The following is a 27,317-nucleotide window of genomic DNA, read 5'->3' on the forward strand; positions in this document are numbered from 1 at the left end:
CTCTGAGATAATTAGGGTAGGCAGCACTGAAGGTGGGAGTTGCTTATTTAAAGTAGATAACACCATGAAAAGCTCCCTTTAAATACACGCTCAAGAAATAATCATTTTGGGATCACCCCACTCAACTCTAAAGAAACTACAAACTCATTCAGACATGATAATGGGCTCTGGCTAACAGTTTAATTAAATCAGAAAGTGCATTGCGCTCCCGTATATGCTCATTTCTTGCTGCTCAACATCAGAGCTAGGAAGGCATTGCAAGGAAGGCAAACAAGACACTGACGAATGTGTAGGGAGGAATGGAGTGCAAACTCCATGTTTTGTTGTACGTGGTGGTGGTGTTTTTTGTTAGCCGTCCAGAGACTTTAGTATTGGACAGCATTTAAAAACTTTAAGTAAACAAATAAAAGAAACTAGTCCGTTGCCCAAGACGACAGTGGAATGGCTCTGGACCTCATACAGTCTGGGCTGTGGAGTGTCCTTAAAAGAGGAGCGATCCTCCTCTGGGAATGGCTGGAGCTGATTTGTGTCGGCTTGGGAGCCCAGCTGCTGTGGACGTCTGGTGCCGGTGAGCACCACAACATTGGGTTATGGTAGCTGGGATTCATGATCCTGAAAAAGCAGGATTCAGAGGGAGAAAGGCAATAGAAATAGGGGAACACCAAAAGATGCTGCAGCTAGCACCCCTCTTGGCAGGATTTGTTTATTAAACTTGTTTAACGCCACCCTCAAGCAACATGCTCTCTCTGTTGCTCTATTAAGAAGCATGTGTGAATGAGCCCTCGTACGGCTTAGGCTGACCTGGGGCTGGTTAGTCCTGCCTCCTCATTCACCAAGGCCTTCTCCCTTCAATGGTCCCTAGTCCTTCTGCACCCTTGGAGGAGGCTGCGACATGCTGGCCTCCTCATGGTCGGTACCTTCAGATTCCAAGGATGGCAATGTGACCACCTGTGGAGACAAGGGAGTTGGTCCCCAGCCCCTCCCTGGAGAACTAGGTCTTGAAGCAGGGGAAGGCATGAAGTCCTTCCATAAACAGGCGTCCCCCCGACCTCTTAACTCTGGTGCCTCACCCTTTGAAAAGGACAGGTTGGGGTTCTGGAGCATGGCAGGAACGTAATCACGAGATGGTGGACACACATCCCCCTTCCCCATACCTTCAGGCTCAAGTTCTGCCCGATCAAGCATGCCACATCCATGTGTTCCAGACAGGAGCTGCTCAGCAAAGGTGTCACAGAGTGTGTCAGGAGAAGGCGTTGCTTCAGCAACAGCCGACTGCAACAGGGCAGTTTTATTGTTCACCCAACTGCCACCTGTGTACTCCCATTTTCACAACCAATATGGACACAGCTCTGTACAATTTGGCCCCTGCTTCCATTTCTCAGGCTGCATCTGAGAGTAGGCTTTGAAGCCGGCTATGAAGAAGGCTAGTATTCAAAGAGATCCACCTGTCTCTGTTCCTCTCCCATTCCTTTCCTGCCCTTCCATGATCTCCCCACCCTGCAAAAGCTGGTACTTTTTCTTGCCAATGCTACTTTTCTGGTCAAAGAGAAATGGTGTTCCTTCCCTTCCATTTCTGAAGAGCTGGACTGCCCACCAGGGTGTCTTCCTCTTTCTTTCTCTAGCAAACATCCTCCTCTGTCTACATTGTATTTCTCCCTGCCCTACTTATAGGCTGTATTCACTCCACTCCACTCCACTTCTTTTGTTCCATCCCTGTAGGTCTGTATGTGGCCCCCTCTGCTGGCAAAAGCCAATTCCTGCAGCATTGTGCATGATACTTGCTTTTTGCTCTGTTTGAAGTGCATGGGCTAGTATTTTTGTGGTCTTGTGCTGTGGCATCACAGGAGAGTTGTATCTCAACGCTGGACCAGCAATTGCCCTGTTTTCTCACTGTAGCCCCATGTTCGCCTTCTGATCTTGTTATGGAGAGGCTAAGAGCATCCTTATTGACTCCACCTCACGACATCCTTTCAACAGAAGGTGTGAATGGGGAGCTTTGCACATACAAGTGTGTCTGAGCATCCACAGAGAAGTCAGGGGAGTACTGGGAGGTGTAGCAGGATCCAAATGATGAGAACAGGGCTCACATTTTGGGACAGAGAAGATGTTGAGGCTTTCTGCTATGGTCTTCACTGCTACAGGGCTACCAAGCTCCCACATCAGAACGTCATTTCCAGGCAGGAGGCGTCTGGAGCATTTTTCTCAGGGAAACAGTTCATTCCAATCTCTCCATAGCTATTGTCTGGTCTCTCACGTGCACCTTGGTGAGGTTTGCATTTCTTGGGGCCAGTCGCACTGTTAGCTGCCTCAGGCAGCAGAGGTCAAAGGTGCCATTTACCACCCCCAACACCCACACACTAACCTTTTCCCTTGAACTAACCTGTTGTTCACAGGTGCAGGGAAGGATGACTGGTACTGATGAGTCAAGTTTTGTATGTGGGAAGGGCAGGAAGGAAGAAGGAACATGATCGGTCCTTCACATCAGGAAGCAGAAGGTCTTGGGTTGAGATGAGATTCCTCCTAGATCTGTGTGAGGCCCACTTGGGGTCTCTGTGTTGACCAAGCTGACATGATTCCAGCCTTGGTACCAGCTGTCCCAGTAAGGACCCCGACAAAGACCCAAGGAGTAGTGGTTGCCATTCTGAAGTTTTAAGCAACAAGCCAGAGATCTGGCCAGAGCTGAACAGGATTAGAATGTTTGGAATCTTAATGCTTCTGGCTTCCCCAGAAATTCCTCAGATTTTTTTCCTCCAGAAGAGGCTCTTGTCCAAATTGACTCTGGTTTAATGGTGCAAAGAGGACAACTTTGATCATAAGTCTAGTTTCCAGGCTGTTCCTTATTTTGCTGAAAAGGTGGGATGGCGCACACAAGTCATCCTGAAATGGGGGCCCCTTAATTATCAGCCCTGTTCTCAAGCCGTGTGTGTGTGCGTGCATCCGTGACAATGGTGGCAGTGACGGGTGTTCCCAGTGATTTTTGGAAGCGATTTGAAGGAGGTTCCCTCTAATCTTTACTTTATGCAAACTTAGCACAGTTCACCTTTAGCAGAAAAGCTGGGCCTTGCGCACAGGATTAGCTGGAACAAGAAAGTGTTGCCTTTGTCACTCATGCGCCGGCGTACTGTCACCTGTTCTCTGGCCAATTTTCTAGTTTGCAAGCGCTTAATTAGGAAAGGTGAGAGAGAGAGCCTTGCAGCTGCAGCTTCCCCTTGAGGAGGAAAGACTTCATGCGTGTGTCACAGTAATATTAGCAAGCACTTCCTACGCAGATGCAAGATTGCTTTCTCTGGTTAGCCTCTGGCTGGCTCATGCTCCGGAGCCAAGATGTTAGCAAAAGCACCTAATTAGAAAGAAAGGGTCTGGGCACTGCCAAGTGCCATTTGAAGTATCTGGGAGAAATGCTTTGATCATGGAGGCGCATGATTGAGCAGCTCATCCTACTCCATGCGCCTGCCTGGAGAGTTTTGGCTTTCAAGCAGCAGAGAGGAGGAGGAGGAGGATACTATGAGCAGATATACTCATCCTGGTGTCCTCCAGTTGTTTTGGACTCCAGCATGCTGCCATCAACTTTGGCTGGGGCTGATGGGAATCATAGTTGGGTGGGGAAGGGTGGGCTAGGCATCATCGAGAGGGCTCAGCTCAGAGGGACTCCCTTGGTTGTGTGTCCATCCAACTCGGGTGTTTTTGGCTATCTAAATGAAGCATCGTGGAGTGGAGAGGAGAAGACATTGTTGCCACCTGGGTATGGCATAAGCCGTTGGCGCCAAGCTGGTCCCTTCCCACCGGCACGCCCCCTTTCCTCCTCTCTGACCTCATCTGAGACCTCAGAGATGCAACCAGGAGTATGTTGTGAGGAGAGCAAGGCAGTCACCACTGAGGACAACCAGACCTTGGGGCTGGGTCCCAAATCATCTTTTGGCATCCCAGGCACCCTTGGGGGGCCGTAGGGTCATGCCCTTAAGCAGGGTAAATGAGCACCCTTCCCTCAATTCTGATGTTGGATGTGAAAGCAAAGGTGTAGCTTCTTCCCCTCTTTCACCTTTAGGATGGAGAGAGTGCACAGGTAGGGTGAGTGCCAGGGTCATCGAAGTTCCATCTTGTTGCCAGCATCCATGTTATATTTCCCAAAATGCCTTGTTCCATGTCATTTTTTTAAGGTTCATTTTGCAACCTTAAAATGGATTCATCTGGAACATTGAGAATTTATTAGTTCTTAAATTCAGATCCCCCTGAACTTTAAGACTTAAAATTCATAGGCATTTTCATACTCATTTCTCCTAATAATTGCATTTCCCCTAGTAATATACAGTTTTGCAAGCAGTTTTCCTAATATACAGCATTTTCATGTTATTTCCCCCAACATATTTATTTATGGATGCCTTTTTTATTCTATTTCAAAATTCGAAGTCGTGCAAATCTTAAGGAGTAATTGGGTTTAGTTTCCACAGTAGTTCAGAAGTGTAAAATTGGTTAATAGTTCTTACAATGCTATCCCATCTCTGGTTCTGAGGAGCACGTGGTAGCCAGAAAGATATTGAAAAGAAAATATTTTAGTGGCCACCAGTTATGATGAGAAAGCGGATGACACAATGGAATGTCACAAGGTCCATTTGCATCTCCTGGAAAAGAACCGTCTGCCAATGTCGCATGGACTTATATAAGTGATGGAAACAGATCTGGAAGCATCAACGTGCTTACCATCCATGGTCCAATTCTCAGCATCTCTACATGGGGCTGGAAAAGATTCCTCTGTGGGATGCTGGGGATCTGCAGTCAGAGCAGGTGATACCGAAGAACAGGGACTAATGCTCCAATTGAGCAGCTTCCTACATTCCCGGAAGCAACCGAAGACTTTTTGCAGCCTATGGCTAAATGGTGCCTCCTCTTTATGGACAAAACAATGGCTACCTGTACCTGTCCCTGTACCTGAAGGCAACAGGCCAGCTTAGGTGGCATAAAGGCAGCTGCTTGCATAGTGCTCTGTCCAACACCTAGCTGCTGCATCCCAGCAGCTCCACCTGGGGGCAGCATCTCACCTCACCTAATGGCAGGACCAGCCTTGACCGTTCCCATTCAGTTCAGTTTGTTAGTCATTTGGAGCAGGATGTTTATTTTTTTAGGGGAAAGACAATAAGTCCTGCCAAAGGCCCCTAGTTCAGTCCCTAGAATCTCCAGACTATGGGGAAAGCACCTGCCCTAAAGCCAAGGCAGCTGTTACCAGTCACTACTGACAAAACCGAACTGGAGGGACCATGGGTTTGACTCCATCTGAGAGAGCTTCCTATGGACATTGCTGCCACTCAGCTCTCAGTCACCACGAAGTGAAGAATCCAGCATTGGGGACCAAAGCATTCTGCTGTCTCTTGTTCCTGTAGATGCTGAATCAGGATAGCGACCGCAAGCCACCAACTGCATAGGAGCTGTTCCAAATTAATGGGAAACAGGTGTCCCTTGGGCTGATTATTGCTGGTTTTCAGGCTTGCCCCAAATGGACGACGATAGAGCTCTCCTGGGAAAAGAGTGTTTGTCTTGTTTCATCTGCTTGCACTTCACTTCCATGCATTCTTTTGTCTTGTTGTTTTTCTCTCTCTCTCACTGAAATGGATTCAGTGAGACTAGCTGAGTAAGTCTGGACCGCTGAGGTGTGTTATGTAATGTGAGTTTGTGTTGCTGACCTTTCTTGTGCTGGCTGTAGAGGAACCAGCTGGGTGGGTGGTGCAACAATGTTTATTTTGGAATTGCTTTGGGGCCGGGTGCCTCTCAACTCTCAGCAACTCCTGGGAACGGGTTCTGTTCCCCATTATCACCCACTGCCAACTGCATTTATTCTGCAAGAGACTGGCATCAACCCTGGTTAATGTCTGGGAATAATTTTGCGTAGCAGTCGGCAGACTAACAAGACTTTATCAGCTAATCATTGTGAGGCAGCTTAATGGAGAATGTAGGCCTCCCAAATTCTCCACACTCCCTTGGGGAAAACATTTCAATGCACTTAACTCTCGTGGGAGGAGAAATTCTCCAGTTTCTCTGCAGGGGGCTCCCCGCTCGGCACAACACGGTCGCTTTCTTCTTTCCTACTGTTTGTGCTTGTTGCCTGCAGTAAAAGCAGCAGCAGCAGCAGCCCCCGTTCTGCATCCTTCACAACAGCCAGGACTAACATCATGAACTAGGGAGCATTTGGGAGACAACTCCACGGGGCGGCCACCTTTTTCTCATCCCACACCCAACCCTTTTAGGATGTGGAATGAGAAAAACATCTCAGAAATATTCTTGGAAAAATTGGGCTCAGCTCAACACCACCAGGTGCAATTCACCATATTTCTTTGTGATGTCCCCTTACTTGTATCCTTCCTAGCCTTCAAGGGGTTCAAGGAGGCATAATTCTGCCAATCCTGATGTTCTTCCCAAAACAACCCCGACGACAGTGAATGGTTCAAAGTCACCCACTGAGCTCTGCAGCTAAGTGAAGGCCTGAATTCAAGTCTCCCAGGTCCTGCTGTGTCCCAGTGGCCCTGTTTTCTGCCATGGTCCAACTGGCTTTTCTTCGATTTTGGAGCACTTCAAGCCTTGCGCTTCTTGTAGTGGATGGGAGCAACCAAAGGGTCCATGCTGAAGCAACCATCCTGGGAGGAACAGAAGTAATATCTGGGGCTTCTCAGTTAGACAAACGGATGGGATAAGGTTGGGAGACATGCAAGAGTTGTACATGCAGGTGAGAAAGGTATGTAGGTAGAATAAATCTGTTGATGGCCACTAGTCTTGGTTGTGTATTCCCTCCAGGATCAGTACGCTTCTTGATAACAGAGGCTGGGGACCACAGGCATTAACCATGGCTAGCCTTATCACCATGAATTAGCTTGATTGCTTTTTAAAAGCTGCTCCGCCCATGGAGGGGAATACATGAGGTGGTGGTTTTAATCTTCCAGAAGATAGATTTGGGTTACATGTGGAGATTTCCAAGAGGCAAATGCAGCTCCATGCTGAAAGAAGAACCCTAATGAGGATGTGGTGGTTCTCATCCCAAAGCTGGTACCCACCTCCCATGTCAGCACAAGAAAGCTTAGCATTGTAGAATGTTCTGGGGAATCTCTCTGCTTTACTCTGGAGGGGAATCGAATAAAGCCTCACTAGGAGAAATGAGATTAGGTGGTGGGGCCTGAGGTTTGGGGCCAGGGAGATGTTGCCCAGCACTGATGGAGGCCTTCTCTCTTTCTCAGCGTTTGGTAAGGATGAACATGCCCATCTCCAATGATGACTTGAGTGTCCACTTCACCTCCACACTGATGGCCTTGATCCGGACTGCCCTGGAAATCAAACTTGCATCAGGTGAGACGGAGGTGGAGAAGGACCCATTGGCTTCATCCAGGGGCGGGCCACCTGCATCCATGACGGCTACATGCAACCGCAGGTCCAGAGGCATTGTGCCAATGTGTAGCAGTTGTTGAGGGTAGCTGAGGGAGGGGAGATGCTGCCTTTGTGCCCTGTGTGGTCTTCCCAGAAGCCCCTCATGGGCTACTGCGTGAAATAGGATGCGCGCAGAGCCATCAGCAAGGTGGTTATTGTACAGCCCACTGTAAGAGCAGACAATGTTCTCCATTTGTTTCTCTTGGCCTGTGCTGGACAGGGGTCCTGCAACACCAGTGCGATGCTGAGCTGAGGAAGGAGATCTCGTTAGTTTGGCCTAATCTGTCCCCAAAGACCTTGGATCTCCTGGTACCACCTCATAAACGTAAGTGCCGTGCTTCCCTTGGTAACTGCTGTGGGGAGATAAGTGAGCAAGATGAGGGCTTCTAGGGCAGTGGGACTCTTCATCTGTTGTGGCATGGAGCTATCTATGATGCTGAGCTTCATCCCATAAATAAACTTCATCCTCCTAAGCTGAGGAGCATCACATGTAGCTTCCATCCATCTGAGAAGGAAGCTTGCAATGGGTGAGGACATAGGACATAGGAGGACATGTAGGAGTCACCAGCCTTCGCTGGGAGGTAGCATTAACCCTATTGGGTAAGGACTAGGCCTTAGCAACTGAGCAAGACGTTTGCGCGAAGGAAGCCTTATGTTTTGTCCCAGGTATCCTGTGCTCCTTTCCTTCCAAATGTGGTGACCCAGCTCTGCTGTGTGCAGGAGCCCTCTGCTGCTGTTCTGCTGAGTGGCACCCTGGGCTTCTGCTCCAAATGGCTGCCCCAGAGGTGCCACTGGCAGAGCTGGTTTCTCAGGAGAGCTGGTGGGACAGTCACTGTTGTCCTGCCTCTCCCTCTGCTGTAGCTCCGTGGCATGGATGAAGGGACGAGGCTCCAGGCCTCATGGGATCATGCGCCACCTCTAGGTGTTCACGTGCATGGCTTCAAAAGTCTGACTATGTCTGGGGTCTGTCTTCTCTTATGGCCCTAGATGTCGGCCCTGAAGCCCATCCTGCTGGCACAATGAAGCATCTCTAGGCAAGGCTGGGAAGGGACATGGTGCAGAATCTTGCCAGAACGCGGCCAGCCAGCAGTGGGCAGACAGTGGGCTAGCAAGATGTACTTCTGGTTTTAATTAAAACTCTGAGATTCCCCAGCCAGGATGCAAAGCCAGCTCATTTCAACAGAAGTCTTCCTTCCTGTAACTCCAGCTCTGTTCTATCTTGGATGATAGAGAATAGGCCACCACTCTCTCCTGGGAGGGCCCCCTCAGACACTTGAGCAGTACTGGCACATCTGCACTTATTCATCTTTTCATGATGCCCGGCAGACCCAGTCCTTCTCCTCTTCCCCATAGGATTTTGCTTCCAGCCTCGATCCTTCCAGCTCTCTTTTCTAACCTCGGTTTCTTTTTCCAGCCGAAGCAATGACCGTGGGGAAAGTCTATGCAGCCCTCATGATATTCGACTTCTACAAACAGAATAAGAACACCCGGGACCCCGCCCATCCAGCCTCAGGAGGTATTTGCCCGGTGAGCTCTCTTCTTTCCTCTTTCCTTCTGTCTTCCTTCTAGCACTCGTAACTGCCACTGGGACAAGACTTTCTGCAAGAAGAGAAGCAGCTTGCTGGAGAGCGAAGATCTAGTTTAGCATGTTGCCCTCTGTTTCCCCACAGAGGGTGCTTGTAACTGTGATCCTCCACCAGCATTCTGGTGTGGTACAGTCCTCTCTGTCAGCTCATGCCTGCTCCACTACATACAGGCCGGAAGGCTGCCTTTTTCCAGGCCAGCTTTTCACTTCTCTAGCCCTGTAAGGTTGGCTCTGACTGGCAGCAGCCTTTCAGGGGCACAAGCCCTTCCCATCCCCTGCTGGCTCAGCCTTTGGGGTTGGAGATGCCTGCGTTTGAACCCTGTGCTGCATCCCACTGAACTTCCCATGGGATGGAGGGAATATTCCTAGAGGTGGGGTTCTTGGGCAGGAAGGAACCTCATCAAACTCCGACTGACCCACAGCCTCACCTCCTTACAGAGTACTGGTTGTGGAGGAGTGGAGGAGAACTCCGTGGGTTCTGGGTTCTAGTCCTCACTCTTTCATGGAACTCCCTGGATGACTCTGGGCCAGTCACTCACTCTCAGCCTAACCTACCTCACAGGGTTGTTGTGAGGATAAAATTCAGAGGAGGGGGGTCATGCAGGTTGTAATGTAATGCAGAGGTAATGTGTGAAAGTAGTAGCAATAACAATAAGTCAAGGTATCTCCTGAACTTCCTCCTCTTATGGCTTTGCAGACTGGGACAGTCTCCCTGTTCCACCCATTGAAGGCCGCACTTGAACAAAGCACCCCGATATTCCCCAATGCTTTCCTGCGTCAAAAGAGCTCAGCTTCTCTCAACAATGGGGGCGCCCTGTGAGTACCCAGAATCCCTGCATCCTGTTCAAGTTAGGAAAGGTGTTCAGAAAAATGCTTCTGTCCCTGAAAATAAGGAAAAATAATAATGGATCTCCGTCGCACTAGAAACAGGGCCTGCTATGAGTATTGGGGAAAATCAAGTGCAAATACGGACAAAGATTTTTTTCCTGAAGACTTATTTATTTATTTAAAAGGTTTGTATGCTGCCCGCTTGTGCCACAGCACTTCTGGGCGGCTCACAACCACAAGAGAAAAGCATCATAAAAACCATTAAAAAGTCCCGACGTTTGAGAAAAACTTTCCAAACTTGCGATTGGAAAAATTCCCAAAGATTGGAAAAGGGAAAGAAATCGAAGTAGACTGAAGTGAGGCGGTATGAATTCATATTGCAAGTGGGGGACTCATCCATTCTGTGCACCCCAAAAAACTGTATACATAAAAACCTAGTGTCACAAATCCTCTTGGTTTAGCCTTCTCCCTCATACGCTAGTTTCTGCATGCTAGTGTGTGGAGATGGTTTAATTAGTTTTATTTTATGGGGAGTAGTACTCATGTTAGCCCCCACTCTTAAATGCAACCTGAAGTGACGCATTCCAAACACAGTTTTCTGCCTCTATGATGACTAAATCTGTTTTGCCTGCAGCTGCCAAGCTGTGGACTTGTGGATTGGTTTGCATGAGGGGTGGGGGGTGGGGTCTATGAAAATCTAGTGGATGTCGAATTCCAGTTTGCCAGTCCTGTGGCGACTGACTATGGTTTGAGTTGAACCTTTCATTTCAAGAAAAGACTTTCATTTCTAAGATGGGCTGCAGTTTGCACATTTTCATTTTACGAAAATAGCCATGAAGGAAATTTTGCGCAAAACCACATCCTGAAAAACATGGGATCCTTTTGCAGTTTGTGCAAATCGCAAAAGAACTGTTTGCTTTTGTGGGGTGCTGATTTGTGTAAATGTGCAAAATACCCATGTTCTGAGTAAATTGGGTTAATTTGGGTAAATGGCACAAATAGCATAATTTGCGCAAATTTTGTAGTGTTCACAAAACACGTGCAAACGGCAGCCTGTTTTAGAGGCAGAAGTCCAGTAGGGGGCAGGGAGAACTATTCAGCCCCCTCTGATCATCAGACCATAAAGAGGCCAGGAATTCCACTGGGCTCCAATGGGTGTGATTGTTTTCAGAGATGCCCCACATTGTCTGTGTATGACCAGTGGCTGTCCTTTCCCTCTTCCTTCTGCAACAGACCCATGCCTGAGGGAGGAGGCATCCGGGAATCTGTGTCATGGGGTACGCAGCGGACGCAGGATGTCTTCTACGAAACCAGGACACCAGCCTTTGAAAGGGGCCGTTCAGAAGAAATTCCCACTGAGCAGGCGAGCAAACAGGTACAAACGAAGTGCACTGTGTTAGAGAAGGAAAGGCCTTTCACAGGCTAATATTCTTCCTCTAGATAAGCCTGTCTCCCTCTCCCTCTCCCCAATTTCCCTTCCTTTCTGAGAACACAACTCCAGCTTTTGGACCAAGCTACTTTCTCTAATGGATTAAAAATAGGGAGCCAGATTGATCTATTAAAATAAATTCACAGACAGTTTAAGATGCACCCACATGCAAAGACGAGTGTTCATTGTTCCAAGTTGCACAAAACTCTTCCTTGTAAATGGGTGTTTTGCTTTCTTTTCTAAGGGAGAAACCGAAGTTCTGCTGATAAATCCTGTCTGTGATTTGCTTCAGCTTCCAGATGGCAATGATGGAAGCTGTAATTTGGTGCTTCCCTGTAATAGTTTTCCCACTATGGATAATTCTCCTGGCCTCTCCTCTCCTCTCTCTCTATTTATGTATTGCAAGCTTGATAGCTTGCTTTTCTAAGAAAGCACCTGAGGCAACATGCAGATAAAATCATCGCTTACCATTTTACAGGCATGATACCAAAGGAAAAAATGGATGGAGAGGGAAGAGAGAGATCAGTCAGGTCCCACATCCTTATATAAGGAAGCAGTGAATTGACCCAATGGAGTGGTGATGGATGGAGGCAATTGCGGGGGGAGGTGCAGAAGCCCAACCGCCATTGGAGAAGCCAGGCCAACAGAGTGGCCCTCACGGTCTCACCTGCCTCTCTGATGCGGCACAGTAGAAGAAATGCAGCTGGTGTTGAAGCTCACTGGGGGCCTCAGCTCTCCCCCAAGCCGGTGGAAGGCTTCTCACGAGCTCATGTCTTGCGCGGATGCAGCTAGCCCTCCACCACACTGACCTTCTGTGCCTCTTCCTCTCAGGTGGTGGAAATGAGAGAAATAAGCCCGACACTGGCCAATGGTGAGCATCAGGCCAGCCTGGAGAGCCAGGGCCGGGCTGCTTCTATGCCACGCCTGGCAGCAGAAACTCAGGTGAGCGTGGGAGGCTTAACTGGCCACTGGAGGCTTGTTGTAAGTCAATAATTCAACCCTTCCTTCCTTCCTTCCTTCCTTCCTTCCTTCCTTCCTTCCTTCCTTCCTTCCTTCTTTCTTTCTTTCTTTCTTTCTTTCTTTCTTTCTTCTGAAAGGTGTTTGTCTGGAAATCTGAAAAGTTGTGTTACTGTCCTGGACTATTTGGTTGTGCATTTAAGCATAATTGTGGCAGGTGCAGGATTATTCCTAGAAATTCTTCACATAGGTACCTCCTCTGCCACCCATCTATCCAGAAAGGAAAGGCTCCATGTTGGGCTTGCTGTGCAGATTCGTTGGCTGAATTTCGTGGGTGTAAATGCTCGTCTGGATAGGGTCACCTTGCACATATGCCTGGGCATCCCACCAAACAGCCTGGCCTAGGCCACCAAAGAACCGCAGCGGGATATGATGTCTGGATTCAGACAACACTTGGGGTTGCTACTGAACCAAGAGTTATCTTGTGGTCGGAACCCAGTTGCACTAACATGCCATAGTCGGTCGACCACCGATAGCCCATGAAGAAGGCCCCTGGTTTGTTCTCAAGTTGAGAACTGTGAGTTTTTCACCATGGTTTGTTCTTTCACCTGGGTCCAGACAATACAATAACCCTTGCTCCGACAACCATCTGTGGTTCAGTGTCAGCCCATCCCTATTAGTTGAGTGTGGGTTGTCGTATTGCCTCAACCAGTCAATTTTTACTTTTACCCAGAAAAAGATATAACATTGTATAACATTTTCTAAAGCCTGCTTTCACTTTCTTTGTTACACCGATCCTTTCTGCACCTAAGACTCATCCACTTCAAGTAAGTTCCCAAACTTGTTCAGCTGCAATGACCTAACCCATTGACCAACCACGGTCCGTATTTGTTACTCATGGGCTACGCTTTTTAGACAGACAGACACTGAGTGGCTCTCAGTCCATCATGAACTGGTCCCATTCCGATAACTGACCATTAGATTCCCTGGCTCATCATGGGAAGGTATCTTAAGGGAACAGACACAAACCAGGAAGAGGAGAAGGTGAGCTAAAGCAACCTCCTCAGTGATGTTTATCTGGTCCACAGAGCTCTGGGTTCGAGCCTTGTGGCCCATGAGGTTTTGTTCCATGTTGATTCTCGTGTCTTATCAATTGCTGATTGAGAAAGAAAGACCCCACTGCTATCTGGCTCTAAGGTGCAACAGCTCAGGTGGAAATTCAGCAGCTGTATATTGATGCTCATGCAAGGAATGCTCCCTGGTGTCCCTCCAGAAGATCTCAAGAGCAGCCACCCTGGAGACCCAACACCAAGGACCTCCTACCAAAAGTGCACGTAGACCTACTGTTGCTTTGTTGGCACGACACGTAGCTCCCCCTCCCACGGCGATCTTGCGGCAAATCATTTGCACCATCAAGTGTAGACCAGCTGATCTGCTGGGGTGCGTGGACCATTGCTCTATGGCAGAGCCCCTGAACTGCAAGCAGAAAGTCCCAGATTCAATCCACGGCATCTCCAGGCACAAGGAATTGGTAGAAAGCAATGGGGAAACAAGGGTGCGTTGAAACTCTCAGTGCTCCCATTTCCAACTGAGAGGTGATGGTCCTGGAGCTGCTGCTAGGCATTCGGGGATGACGAACTGATAGTGCGTCTGTGGGAAGTGGCCTTCAGGACCATGCGCTGATCATCAGCTGAGTGCCATTGCTTTGAGTCATTTGAGCCCAGCTTCCATTGGGTTTCCTCACCTGGATTTGCATCCCAAAAGGTATCGGCATCTGTTTTGGATTGGCAGGAGCATCCAAAACATTTCATCTGCAAGACGGGTCCCAGAGCCTCATTCTTCACACGCTGACTCGGGGCAGCATGTCCAAGCGCAGCCCAACACATCATGTCATCTCCCACACCATGTCATAATTCACACATTGCTGGGGATTCTCTACTGGATTAGCCAAGGCTACTTTGAGGAGCCCTGTCCCTAGACTTCTGAGCAAGTCTCCATTAACCAAAGCAGTGTTTTCTAGTTTACAGGTTCATTCAAATAACTCCCTTCCACTCTTGGTCTCCCACCTCTTTGCATGGATAATTGTTGACTAACACCCATTTCTGTCTCTTGTCTCCATTCCCTCTTCCTCCTGCTGCCGGCTTCCCTCCGGATCTGGTCGCTCTCATTTTATCACCCCACCCACCACCCCACCTCTCCTTCGTCATCTCGTCTTTCTGACAAATGGCTGTGTTGTTGGGGGCTGCATCCAATATTTTTCTGTCCGAATTGCTTGCAGAAGAGAAAGGCGCGCTCTCCGGGGCATTTCCTAGCAGTATGTAGCTTGCTTGAACTCTGTTATGCATCATCTAAAGTTGTTTCAGGGATGGTTCCTCTGATCATGATTAACTCTCTGTGGTAGCTGTCTTGTCTGGCAGTCCTCTCCTTCCAGGTGGCTTTGCCAGGGGTGTGTTGGCACAGGAAACTGGGCACCATCATCACGGTGCTGTGAGGTCAGGACTCTGGGGCGGAGGTCCAGGACTCACTCGGCAGAGAAACTGAGTGCAGGGAATGGGTGGTCCCTTATACACTCATTAAAGTTATAGCGCTGCCATGATGACAGGAATTAAGTTTCCCTGTGCTGCCGTGATGTTGCCCTCATCACCTGCTGGTCTCCTAGTAGCCATCTGGGGTCCCCCCTGGCTAATGGACCCGGGACGCTGGCCAAGGCCCGGCCCTCCCGGCTTCACTAGCAAGAGCTTCCTCTCACTCCCTTCATGACCTGCCACCGTTGGCAGCCCGTGTCCCCCATGGATGGGTCTCCCTCCCTGGGCTGGTGGTGGTCACTGCATCTTGTGGCAGTGAATTCTACTGTCTTAACAGCCTGGGATCAGGAGAAGGGTGCTGCACACAGGGCCTTACCCGCCTCCTGCTCTCTTCTCCTGCCTGCTTTCTACTCCCCTGTCCCTCACCTGCATTTACCTGTAGCCCATCCCGGACACCAGCCCCATGAAGCGCTCCATCTCCACCCTGAACCCTCAGCGTCCCCATGCCACGCACCTCTACGAGCATTCCCGGCCCGCTGAGCACACCCACCACCACCACCACCACCGCTGCCACCGACGGAAAGAGAAGAAGCAGAAGTCCGTCGACAAGCCCCCCAACCAGCTGGCTGACGGCGATCCTGCCGGTAAGGGGGGAATGGGGGGTTTCCCCGTGCTGGGTCTTATCACTGGGGTCCCAGCTCTGCACCACTCCTTCTGAGTATAATCAGCCTTGTTATACAGAGACTATAATGCCAAGGGAGATACGCTCCCCCATCCACCAACCCGTACCTGCTCAGGAGGCAGGTTGCCACCAGGGGGAGACCTTTCTTTTAATGGCCACTGATGGAATTCCTTCCCCACTTCGTCTTTGGATGCCAACCTGGCAAAGAACTCTGCTTGCATGCATCTGTTTATGTGATTGTTCCATGACTTGGCCATCTACTGGTGTTAGGAGAGCGTACATATACATGTATGGTATGTACCGCAATGGGCTATTGTAGCAGCATACAAAGCGAAGCGATAAATAAATTGTAAGTAAATAAAGTGCCCATGAAACCCCCAATCAGGTCAAAATTAAGGGCGGTGTTTAAGAAGTCTGCTACCAGCCAGTGGAGGGCTGAAGCAGCACAGATGGTGGTCATAAGGAAAACAGTTTCACAGATTCAAAAGGTTGCAAAAAGAAACTGGGCAGCCACCTGAGTGGGATGCTGCAAACTGGTGTCCTGCAACAGCAGGGGGTTGGACTTGGCCTCTTCCAGCTCTTCTATTCTATGATTTTGCTCTACTATTTTATATCATGGTTCTATGATTGTATGAGATGTAAAATCATTTTAGGATACGAATAGGGCAACAAGGAAATAGCATGATTCAAAAGGCGTAAGAGAAGAAAACTTGCTTTGCCTAGCAGTGAAAAGACCTGAGATTAGGACTGGGAAGACCTCTCTGGAATGGACATTCTACGACTGGAAACCCAAATTCTGACCCCATAATGGGTGGAAATCCTGACATGGGAATATCAAGAAGGATGCTGGATCAGTCCCCACAACTTGTTGGCTCTTGCAGTCTATTTCTGCGATGGGGCTGGTGGGCCAAGGTTTGACCTGAGAAGAGCCACCATAGTCTGGGCTTGGTCAGGTGGCCCTCTGGTGGCCCCTGGAGAGCTGCTTCACTCACCTGGCTTCCTTTTGGTCTCCCATGCAGGTGAAGCCACCTCCAAGGTCAGAAAGCAGGAGCGGGGTCGGTCACAGGAACGGAAGCTCCACTCCTCTTCTTCGTCTGAAAAGCAGCGTTTTTACTCCTGTGATCGGTACGGGAGCCGAGACCGCTCTCAGCCCAAGTCATCCGAGCGCAGTAGGCCAACCTCCCCCAGTGGAGGGCAGCAGCATGGGGTACAGAAGCAGGTGAGAATCCAAAAACGGAGGGGAGGGACTCCTCATACTGCCCACAGGTGCATGGATGGCTTTCCTGTATGAGAGCCCATGCCCTTGATCAGCCTTTCCAGCCAGATGTGGTTGGCCTTGATCATCAGATCCAGCCATCATGGCCAATGGCCAAGGATAATGGGAATTGTAGTCCAAAGGGCTGGAGGGCTGCATGTTAACCTCGCTGTTGGGGGAAAGGATGATGGTGTCTGTGTGATCAAAACACTGGGATGCTGGAAGAGGTGAGATGTGACGAGGCGGGGAGGAGAGATCTGTGCTGGGGGGCTCTCGCAGACTGACGCTCATGAGGTGCTCCATCCGAAGGAACAGCCCCTGCATGGACTGGAGTCCTAGGGCTGGTGCAGCAGAAAGAGGGTGCGCATGCCGCTCGGAGCATGTGCCTGTGGTGCTCCTGTCCATGTCAGTTTTGCCTGTGCTTATTCACAAGTCTGTTCTGTCCCACTTCCTCGTCGCTTCAGATCTTTGTAACCCTCATGAAAGTGTGTATCCAACTACACATTGAAAAACACATTTTGAACATTTCTCACCCCAACAACTAGACATAGGCACATTTTATCCTAAAAACACTTCTTGATGCATTTTGGTAGGTTTCAAAAACATTTTAACTATGTTTAACTAACTATGCTGCCAAAATCAGAGAGATCTGTCATCTTAAAGACAATTTTATTTATTCATTTATTTATCTAAAAGATTTTCTATCATGTCCCTTAAAAACAATTGCACCTGATGGACACATAAGCCTGAAAGATGCCAACAGCATCCCTGCTGGCACACTCCTGTGTTCAGAGGAGCAGAGGTCTCTTTATCTCCAAATTACTGGCTGGCCATTCCTTTGATGAGACACTGGGATTCACAGCGAGTAATACAATTGTACACCATTGCAGTCAACTCTGTCCATGCAACTCACAGGCAAGCAGAATGGGTGAGGACAGTCATTGTATCTGGGCTCCTATGCAAGGTCCCAGTAAGTGACCGACCAAAGCACTGGACCAGGCCTTAATCAAGCCCCGAATCTGATAATTAATTAGGAACCGAACTCATAGGGGAAGACAAATTCCTGCGGGAGCAATCCCGCCATCCACAATTCCCCGTAACCTTCCCAACTTAGAACTAATCTCTTGCATTTGGGCCTGTGCAGTGGCCTCCATTCCCACTAGAACAGGCTAGCTGTCCTGCACAGTCACACTCACACACCAGATGTTTTCATCTGGGGTTCCCTTCCTGCCTTTGGGCCTGCACCCCTGTTCCAAATTGCTCCTTAACAAACCCTTCCTCCTCGGCAGTGTGCATCTAAACTCTCTCTCTCTCCTCTCTCTTTCATCTTGTGACATGTCCCGCCCTCCCCGCCACCCCATCCTCCCGTCCTTTGTTCGGCCTGCCCTGCCCTGCCCTGCCGTGTGCCTCTCTGTTTGTCTGGTATCTCCCCCTCTCGTTATTTTCTTCCTTCCTTCCTTTCGTTCATTCGCTTTATTCCACTTTTCGTGTAGGGCAGTGGTTCAGTTAATGGGAGCCCTATGCCGTCCACCTCTGGTGCTAGCACCCCGTGCCGCGGCCGGAGGCAGCTGCCGCAGACGCCGCTGACCCCCCGCCCCAGCATCACCTACAAGACCGCCAACTCCTCGCCCGTGCACTTCTCCGGCTACCTGACTGGCCTCCCCACCTTCTCCCCGGGACGCCTGAGCCGGGGTCTTTCTGAGCACAACGCCTTGCTGCATGGCGACTCCCAGGGCCTCTCGCAGACCCTGGTGGCGCGGATCGGGTCGGACCCGTACCTGGGCCACCGGGAAGACGGCAGCAGTCCGTACCACGCCGTCCCCGAGGACACGCTCACGTTCGAGGAGGCCGTGGCCACCAATTCAGGAAGGTCCTCGCGAACGTCTTACGTCTCTTCCCTGACCTCCCAGTCTCACCAAATCCGCAGAGTCCCCAATGGCTTCCACTACAGCTTGGGCCTACGAACTGGCCCTGGGGCCGGGGCCGGGACTGGGACCGGGACCAGAGCACGTAGCTATTACCACGAGCGGGACGAAGATGACTGGTGCTAGCAGCAGAGAGCCTGGGATCCTGTCCGGGGAAAGTGATGAGTTTTATCATCTAGGAAGCACCAAGCTTCTGTGTGTACCTGCACGCTCAGCCCCCCCGCCCTCGGGGCTGCTGGAGGGGGGGGCACAAAGGCAAGGCGGGCCTCCCCATGCAGACCCCCGCCGAGAAGACTACCCTGTGTGGGCGCATGATGCCATTGGGGGTGACGCCACTCTTCTCTTTTGCAGCCCCTCTCTGCTTGCACTCGAGAGCGCTCGATCAATACAAAAAGGCCATCCTTTGGAGGGGCAGGAAGGGGAACAACTGCTCTTGTTCCGTGGCTTTACTGCCTCGTGGAGGTAAACGTCTCTCTCTCTCTCTCTCTCTCTCACTCACACACACACACACACACACACACACACACACACGACCAGATGGCAAAACTGCAACCTAAGCAAAGGGCCTGGAGAGAGAACACAATCTGGGGTCTGTTGCAATTGAAGTTCTGCACAGTTTGGGATGATCAGGTGGGAAGGCAAACGCTGCTGCGTGCAAAACAGCCTACAATTTATCTGGTCCACACTTTTTAAGAAGGAACGTTGCGCAAGTGGCGATGGCACGTAAGATCCGGCGTCAACAGCCCTTTTTGACGGAACCAGAACCAAAAGCTTCCCGCTGGAAAAAGTACCATGTCGCCCTCCGTGACTACTTTGATCCGTGGATTCTGTTTCCACATTTGGAGTCCTTCACACGGACGATTTTGGAAGGTCCCCAGGGGAGAGCTGCTTGGAGTCAGAGACAGCTTCCAGGCTGTTGTTTGTGCTGCTAACGTACTTAAGGGTTTTTTCCCTCGTTCACATGCAAGATGGCTCCTTCACCATTTGATCTTGTTTACAAATCCGAACTTTGGAGAAGAAAAGCAAAAATTGGGAGGGGAACTGGGAAGGGGCAGGTGAAGGAAATATGTTTTATATCGAGCTGTTAGATAAACTTGAACTTTTCAGTGTGTGCATTTTTTTTTGTAAATTGTACAGTAAAAGAAGAAAAACAAAACAAAAATACTGCGAGTCCTCCACCGTAGAGAATGAACCCCGTTGTCATTCCAACCCCACCAATTTTCTTACTGAAGGCGTCAGTTCTTCACTTCTAAGTGCCTAACCTTGGGAATATCTCACAGTGATGATGCAATTGCGTGTTCCCAACACATCTGGAGGATGCAAGAAGTGGGGTGGGGAACATTACCCTCACAAGGGGAGTTTGGAAGGGCTCTAAGATGGTTTTTCGACCTTGCTAGGTTGGGAAACGATCGACTAGAGAGGGCCAAAGAATTGATCTTGTTTTAAGTCTAAAATCTGGCCATGGAGAAAGGCATGGTGATATTAGGAAGATTCAAGTCAAGCATGCGCTCAGCTTTGGAGTGCACGCTTTTGCAAAATATGGGAGAGGTTTTACATCTCCAAGTCTTAACTTGGTTAGAGAAGCACTGGATGCGTATCGCAGTCTTTGTTTATGCTGAGAGAGGCTGGAGAGAGTTATGACGAGGGACTGTTGTAGGAGAGGGAATTGGACAAGAGGGGAACCTACTTCTGATTCTCAGGGATGAGATTTCTGTGTGTTGGGGTGTTTCTTTGTGCGTGTGCGTGTGTTTGCAGGTTGGACTCTTGTTTTGCGTGCGCGCATTTGTGTGCATGCATGTGCACATTTGTTCCATGCCTGAGGAAAATATTGCTAACGGGCAAAACTCCTGCTTTAACTCTTGTGTAACTCCTGCAAGGTGGGTCTCGCACTGTTGGCCAGAGATGCCACATGGAGTGTTCGGTGACCTCACGGTTCGAGAGTGAATGGAATGGGGAAGCAGCAACACAAAATACTTCCAGGGCAGGGAAGCATTGGGGAAAGTGGCTAATGGTGAGCTTCTTTGTTTGAGGCATTGGCTTAATGGAACACAGAGGAAATGTGCAAAGGACACATGGTTTTCTTTGTTTATGGTACCATCAAAAAAGGTTGTGTGCGATAGCCGTTTTTTAAAAAAAGTCTTTGCTGATACATGCCTTATACAGGTGCAGCCAGGAAGCCAAGATTGTCTGTTCCTTCCTGTTGAGTTTCCGCTTGTGGACAACTTGGCTTTTTTGCTGTGTAATGTCTGAAAAGGCTCTGGGGGAGAGGGGAAGGCCTAGAGCATGGGCCACTATGGGCCCTTGGCTCATTAGTTCCTCCATGCCTGGGGAAGAGGAAGACTACCCTATCCGGTCCAAATGAGAGATGATGCGAAATATGTCCTTGCATTTAATGTGCCGGCTTGTTTCCGTGAGATAATTTGCAGGTGGAGAGGTGGAAGTCTTCTGTCAGTACAAAGGGCAGCTTCAGGGAAATGATTTTCTGCAAGGTCATGGCTGCAGGAAGGATGGACCTGCTCGCTCCAGTTTTAGTAAGATTGGTGCCTCTTCCTATTTGCATTTTTATAAATATATAAAAGCAGCCACCCTGGATGTTAAATGCAAAGATGCCTTTCATTTGATCTGCATGCTAATGGGCACGTTCCATTCTAGCATGAGTCATGATGTGTCCATGGGGATAGAGTATATTGACCAAAGCAAATCTGCTTTGGGAAGGAAGGGATTTAGAGCACAGAAGTAGGAAGGAAATGTCAGTGGCTTAAGCTTTGATCAGCCAGTAACATCTAAGACCCCACAGGGCCAGAAAAAAGCAGCTTGGGAAGAGGAAAAAAGGAAGTGTGCAGAGCATACCTGTTTCCTCTCTCTGGCCACACCTCTGCCCACCATCTGCTCCCCACCACAACACATCCCAGCCAATTGATTCTCTACCATCTGCTGCTAGAGCATTGCTTGCATGGGTTGGTATTTCATGTGCAGTTGGCCCATGAGGTTGAATTTGCCAAAAGCAAATCACCTCTTTATGTGGATAAACAGAGCCCCTTTCCTCCCACTCTGCAGCCCCTTTGCTGTCAGGGACAAAGTGCAGCATGAGGCTGAAGAATGCGTTCCCTAGCACACAAGGACATTGTCATCCTACCAAGTGCACAGGACTGCCGCGATGGCGGGAGGACAGTGTGTGTGTGGTTCACCAGACACCTCCACACGGCTTTGTTGCCCACCTCCCTGACCCACCTGGGTTTTGAATCCCGTCTGTTCAGATCTACATGGTTGGAAAGAAATGCTCTTTTCCACACACTGCCCCTTTTTTGCCGAGACTGCTTGCCCAAGCAGACTTTGTGCGATGGATCTGCTCTCCTCTCTCCCGCCTGGTTTGTGTTGAAAGTACCAACCAAGAAGCGGAGTCAAGGGGTCCCTTCCATGGATGAAGCCCATCTCCTTCCAATGGAGAAAGTCCTATTGGTGAAAAGCAGCCTTCCTCCCCCTGGTGTCATCCTTAGGAATTACACCTCCCATCATCCTCCCCAGCCAGCATGGCCGGGGGGAATGGCACTCTGACACATCTGGAAGATGCCAGGTTGGGAACTTTGGCCTTCAACTTGGTTCTTCCCCATGGCTGGGAGAGGGTTTATTTTTCCCCTCCCCACCAGAGCAAGTCATTGGTTTGAGGAATGGCTCTCTCTTTTTCTAGGAACTGATGATGTAGAAACATAGAAACTGAGTGAGTCAGAAGGGATTTCCCAGGCCATCTGGTCTGACCCCTGACTCCAGCCGGTTCTGCTCATGACATGTACATTGTGTGTTGTTGGTAGATGTTGCTTTGGTGCAATCCACAGAGTAAAGCACAATCCAGAAAAGGACTTTCTGAGGAGGAAAGCGTCACAGAGGAGGAAAGTACCGTACATTACTGCAGGAAGCTGACTTTTAATTTTGGAGCTGCCCAATGTGATGTGAGCATCTTGCATTTCTGAGATAACAACAAAAGGTATACAGTTTAAACACCATTCATGGATAGAATTTAAAACATCCCTCCACCTAATATCGAATGCTGATTCTGGCTGAAACTTTGCCTTGGAGGTTTCAATCAGCTTCTCTCAAAAAGTTCATTTAATCGTACATTTTAATCCTTTCCTATGAGAAGTAAAAAAGAGACTCTTCATTAGAATATTTCCCCCACTGACCTTTTATCCGTGGGGCTACTTATGTGTAAGCTAGGGTACAGAAGGTGAAATAGGGTGACACCAGTAACCCCACAACGCAGGATAAAGTACAAGAAGGAATATGCAATGCAATGTTTTGTTGTAAGTCCTACTTTTAATATTGTGCCATCCATAGATTGTACAGTACCGCATACCAACAATTAGGCGTTGGACACATTAGTCTCTATCCAGTTCACATCAGTTTTACACACATTCATTGATACGCTTATTCCACCTAATTTCCACATCAGTACCCAACTTAAGCAAATGCTCAAATATCTTTTTGTTTCCATATGCAACTTTTCCTAATATATCCATCTGTGTGCAAAACTTTCCTAGACATACGTATCATAAAGCAAACTTCCCTGATGGACATTTTTGTATGGATTTTTTTAAACCTAGGACTGCATTGCAAAATCCAGAGAAGTTCAGAATCCGAAGTATGCCTGAGTTTTGCGGTACATGTTAAAATAGGAAGTGCGAATAAGGTACGTTTGTTTAGGAATTTGTACTAGCAATGCAAAGCCAAAGAGGCATATTTGGTCAGGAGTCCCTGAACCCTTTTGGGACCATGGGTACATTTGAAAATTTGAGAAACTGCTGTTGGCCACCACCACAAGATACTTATTCATTTTGGCATCTCTCTGTCCTGGCAATGGATTTCGGCTGCATCTAATTCTGCAAACACTTTGCTTTGCATCTCTTGGGCACTGCAGGGGACGGTCAAATTCAGAGAATTTTTGAGAATGCAATGCAGCTGATGCTTCTTTTCCACCTGCCTTGTGGCGATAATCAGCAATTGTTTTTGTAGGAAGGAGGTTATTATAAGGATAAATTTTGTACTGGAGCAGTCTTCAATATTCCTTGATTAAAAACGTTCTTTTAAATGACTCACCTGCTTTGATGGGTAAACATTTGATATCACAAATCAGAAGGATAAGCACTGACCCTCTGAAATGCAATGGATTAGTGACCATACAGAGCTTTTTCTCTTTGAACAGGTGGTATGTACCCACCACCTTCAAATGGATACTTATTTGAGTATTTGGCCCACATTTAAGCCTACATGTAACGACTAGAAAGTCATCCACGTGTATAAGAAATTAAATTTTTAAAGGTGTGATTGTCTTTGGGCTCCATTACAAGATGGTTTGATTTATGGAGCACATGTCTTTAAAGTATTCCCTTTAGAATCAAGGTGCACATAATATTTTTAATGTTTGCCAATAAATATTTCAGACAAAGTAATTAAATAATAATAATAATATAAAGAGCTTATTTATCCCACTTCCCCTTCAAAAGAGTATTTTCTTCAGCTACAATTTTCTCCATCTATTTTTTAAAAAGAAATCAGCCCAAAGCTAAACAAAAACATGATTATTCCACACATAATTTAAGCAATGCTCTGCTAACTCCTATGTCGTTTTCCCCCATGCAAAATAAAAGCTGATCCAGTAACTGATATGAGGGTGTTGCCGTTTAAACATTTAAAAATTCTGCCTGAGGAGAACAGGTTAGCTCAAAACACACTGGACAACTTGATAAGATTAAATGCAGAATTCTGTGCTGTGGGTGGACATAAAGGTTTGCAGGATTGGCTTTGTTCCCACTAGAAATCTGCAGAGCTGGGTGCAGCTGAATGCTTAAGGCAGTAGGCAAGGGACCTCTAGGTTTTGCTCGGGTGTCTTAGCTTTTGCTGTTAGGAGACCATTTGAAGAATGAAACCCTTGCTCATTTCCCGCAAATCCTTCTGTAATTCCTGCCCTACCATTGGAGGTTTTCCTCATATTTTGAGGGTGGAGGAAATTGCACCAAATGATGCTTAGAGACAGATGAGGGGCATGGAAACCCTGACAACACAATTCATTTTAGAACACCAGCTCAAAGCGGCGGGGATAGCACCCGAGGCACCTGCCGAAGGAGCGGGCAGTCAGACCAGCCACGGAAAGACGCCTCCAGCAGGCAGGCCCTTGTGTAAGTTCACCCTTTGGTTTCACACCATGGCAAGGGAGAAATGATCTTGGCCAGCCCCAGTCTGGGTTGTTTCTCTTACATGCCAAGGGGAGAATTTTTTAAAGCCGGGCGATTTAGCCCCTTGGGACTGACCCATCAGGCAGTGGATTTTTTTCACACAGAACAAGAGTAACAGAAGGAGAAATGGGGGAACAGAATAGCTGAAAGCATCTTCCCCAAGCAACCTCGAGACCTTTCTTCCAACTGGTGTTGTGTGCTGGTCTCCCTGGGGCATCTTTTAAAACATGAATTTCTCGCTTTAACTTGGATTAATCTGCACACACTTTGAATGTGGGAAGAGGGTGGCCACCCTTAATGAGGGTGGCCACATGTTCTACTTGAGAGAGGGCAGTTCTCTCTTTCAGGGCTCCCTCAGATGAGAAGGAACTCCAAAGGGTGGGGGAATCGGGAACTTGTTGTCTGGGCAAAAGATATAACAGGTATTCAGTCAAGGGGTGGGATCTAATGCATTTCTAGTAACATAATACTGCTGCTTTCTAAAGTTGCATTTAAATGCACACATTATCAGGTGCAAATTTGGGCCCTCTTTGGATTATTATTATTTATTTTTTTGTGGGGGGGGGGCTCATTTTCTTATTTTGGATGATGCTTAAAAGGCCACCTTGTATGCAAAACTCATTGACCAAGGGGGATTTCTTATGGACCATGGAAATGGTCTAATTCCTCCCCCCCGCCACAAAAAAAAAAAAAAAAAAAAAAAAAAACCGAAAACACACACAAAAAAAAAACCGCTCACCAAAAATATCCCCAAATAACCCTAGGGCTATGCAACAAAATGACCCTTTTTCACAAACTGAATCAAGTACCAATGAAAAGAAGCGAAGGAGCAGAAGGTCTGGCATCCATTCTGCAGCTTGACCTGTTGGAATTTTATTTATCTCTTTATTTCTATATTTATTTATGCCTGTTTCAGGCTACAGCATGATCGTGACCAAATGTTTTCTACATTTTACTTATACAAAGGCACAATAGTTTCTTGGACATTTTAAAAGAAAACAACTATAAACTAAAATTGCTCCAAGGAATAATAGGGGAGAAAAAGACTCTCTGATCATGCATGCATGGGGGTTGAAAAGGCTTTGTTTTGTCTCGAAGAATTCTGATTGAACCCCGTTCCCATGTCTCCTGCCCTGTCCCTTTGGGATCCCCCTGTCATGATAACCCCGTTATCAACGCAAGGGGGGGGTCTCACAACCACAGCTTACAGTCTGAAGTCGGATCATTTAAATTCTTGTCCGCAAATACAACCAAGGTATCCACTCTTCAGGGAGAAGCAAATTTCCAGGGTGGTGGGGATGATGGGGCATGATCATTATGGGATGGTTACGAACTACTGTTGCCACTGTAAGCCGTTCTCACAGGGGTCAACTTGACCAGCCTTCCATTTGTAAAACAGACTTGATGCTGTCTCCTTTTCAATGCACCTGTAGGCTCCAATCTAGCTAAAGTTAAGTCACAGTTGAAGTCCCTTCTAAAGCACAGTGCTGGCATTAGGACGAGACACCCAGGGGCCTCCTCAATGGGTGAGGCATCGCTAAAGCCAGTTCATCAGTGAGTTGTCCGTGACCCATTCATTCCAGCGGTTTGCAGAGGACTGAACTGGGACTCCCATGAGCTAGATTGGAGCCTAGATATTTCCCAGAATTTTTCTACGGTGTGGCTGGAACTTGAAATGTTTTCTGCACCCAGAATCAGTCTAGTGGTGGCTGTAATTTGAACAAGTAATGTTTGCATGTAATATATATACATATTATATAAATGTATACATATATATATATAAATATATATATATATATAAACTATGTGCATGGGGGAAATGTTTATCTTCGTACTTTTTGATACAATGTATTCATCAGTTGTTAATTTTTAATTATATTTGATATCAATCTGGGGGTTTGTTGCAAAACTTTATATTAAAAAAAAACAGTGTTAAAAAAAAAGAGAGAGAGAAGCGAGTTCCGGAAATGCAACAGAACTGGAACTTGAAGCTGGTGGGTTGGTGGGGAGACAAGCTCTGTGACTGAATAGGTTTGCTGCCTGACAAATATTTATCAGCCAAACTTTGAATTCTGCCGTTGTTTCTACAATTACATTTTGTATGAAGCAAAGTCCTTGAATTAAAATAAAACCTTAGGAAAAAATGTCTAACTGATGTGGTATGTGCCAAATCACAGGGTCATACAATACACCCTTCTCAGTCTTTGCAGGGGTCCATCTGCCAGATTGTGGAATTTGGTGTATTATCGATCAGGCTGGGAAGGGGAAGAAAATGAATTAAAGGTAAAAATAATAGCCTGGGTTGTGGGGAGTGAAAAACAATGTGACAACTGCAATGTTTTGATATCTGAAAAGACTACCTGGGATTGGTGTTCTTGCTGAAGTTCTCATGTATCTGGTTTGAGATATAAATGAATTTGTTCACTTTATAACATTCAGAAAGGTTGCAACATTTGCTTGAAAAGTTCTTTGGGTTCTTAACCAAGCAGCTCCCTCCTTC

The 27,317-nt window shown here is 47.9% G+C and overlaps 1 protein-coding gene across 1 annotated transcript in view; it reads left to right on the forward strand.

Annotated features, from left to right (window-relative positions):
• Nucleotides 1–18,716, forward strand: part of CACNA1B (calcium voltage-gated channel subunit alpha1 B) — a 249,634-nt gene extending 230,918 nt beyond the window's left edge. The window contains exons 41-49 of the mRNA XM_044439840.1: nucleotides 7,218–7,326; nucleotides 7,625–7,729; nucleotides 8,819–8,931; nucleotides 9,687–9,805; nucleotides 11,051–11,192; nucleotides 12,078–12,188; nucleotides 15,171–15,372; nucleotides 16,430–16,629; nucleotides 18,159–18,716. Of these exons, the coding sequence (XP_044295775.1) occupies nucleotides 7,218–7,326; nucleotides 7,625–7,729; nucleotides 8,819–8,931; nucleotides 9,687–9,805; nucleotides 11,051–11,192; nucleotides 12,078–12,188; nucleotides 15,171–15,372; nucleotides 16,430–16,629; nucleotides 18,159–18,716 (1,659 nt within the window). The remainder of the gene's footprint in view (nucleotides 1–7,217; nucleotides 7,327–7,624; nucleotides 7,730–8,818; nucleotides 8,932–9,686; nucleotides 9,806–11,050; nucleotides 11,193–12,077; nucleotides 12,189–15,170; nucleotides 15,373–16,429; nucleotides 16,630–18,158) is intronic.
• Nucleotides 18,717–27,317: the final 8,601 nt, after the last annotated feature.

The sequence above is a fragment of the Varanus komodoensis genome, unplaced genomic scaffold (genome assembly GCF_004798865.1).
Source record: "Varanus komodoensis strain SLA01 unplaced genomic scaffold, ASM479886v1 scaffold36, whole genome shotgun sequence".
NCBI lineage: Eukaryota > Metazoa > Chordata > Lepidosauria > Squamata > Varanidae > Varanus > Varanus komodoensis.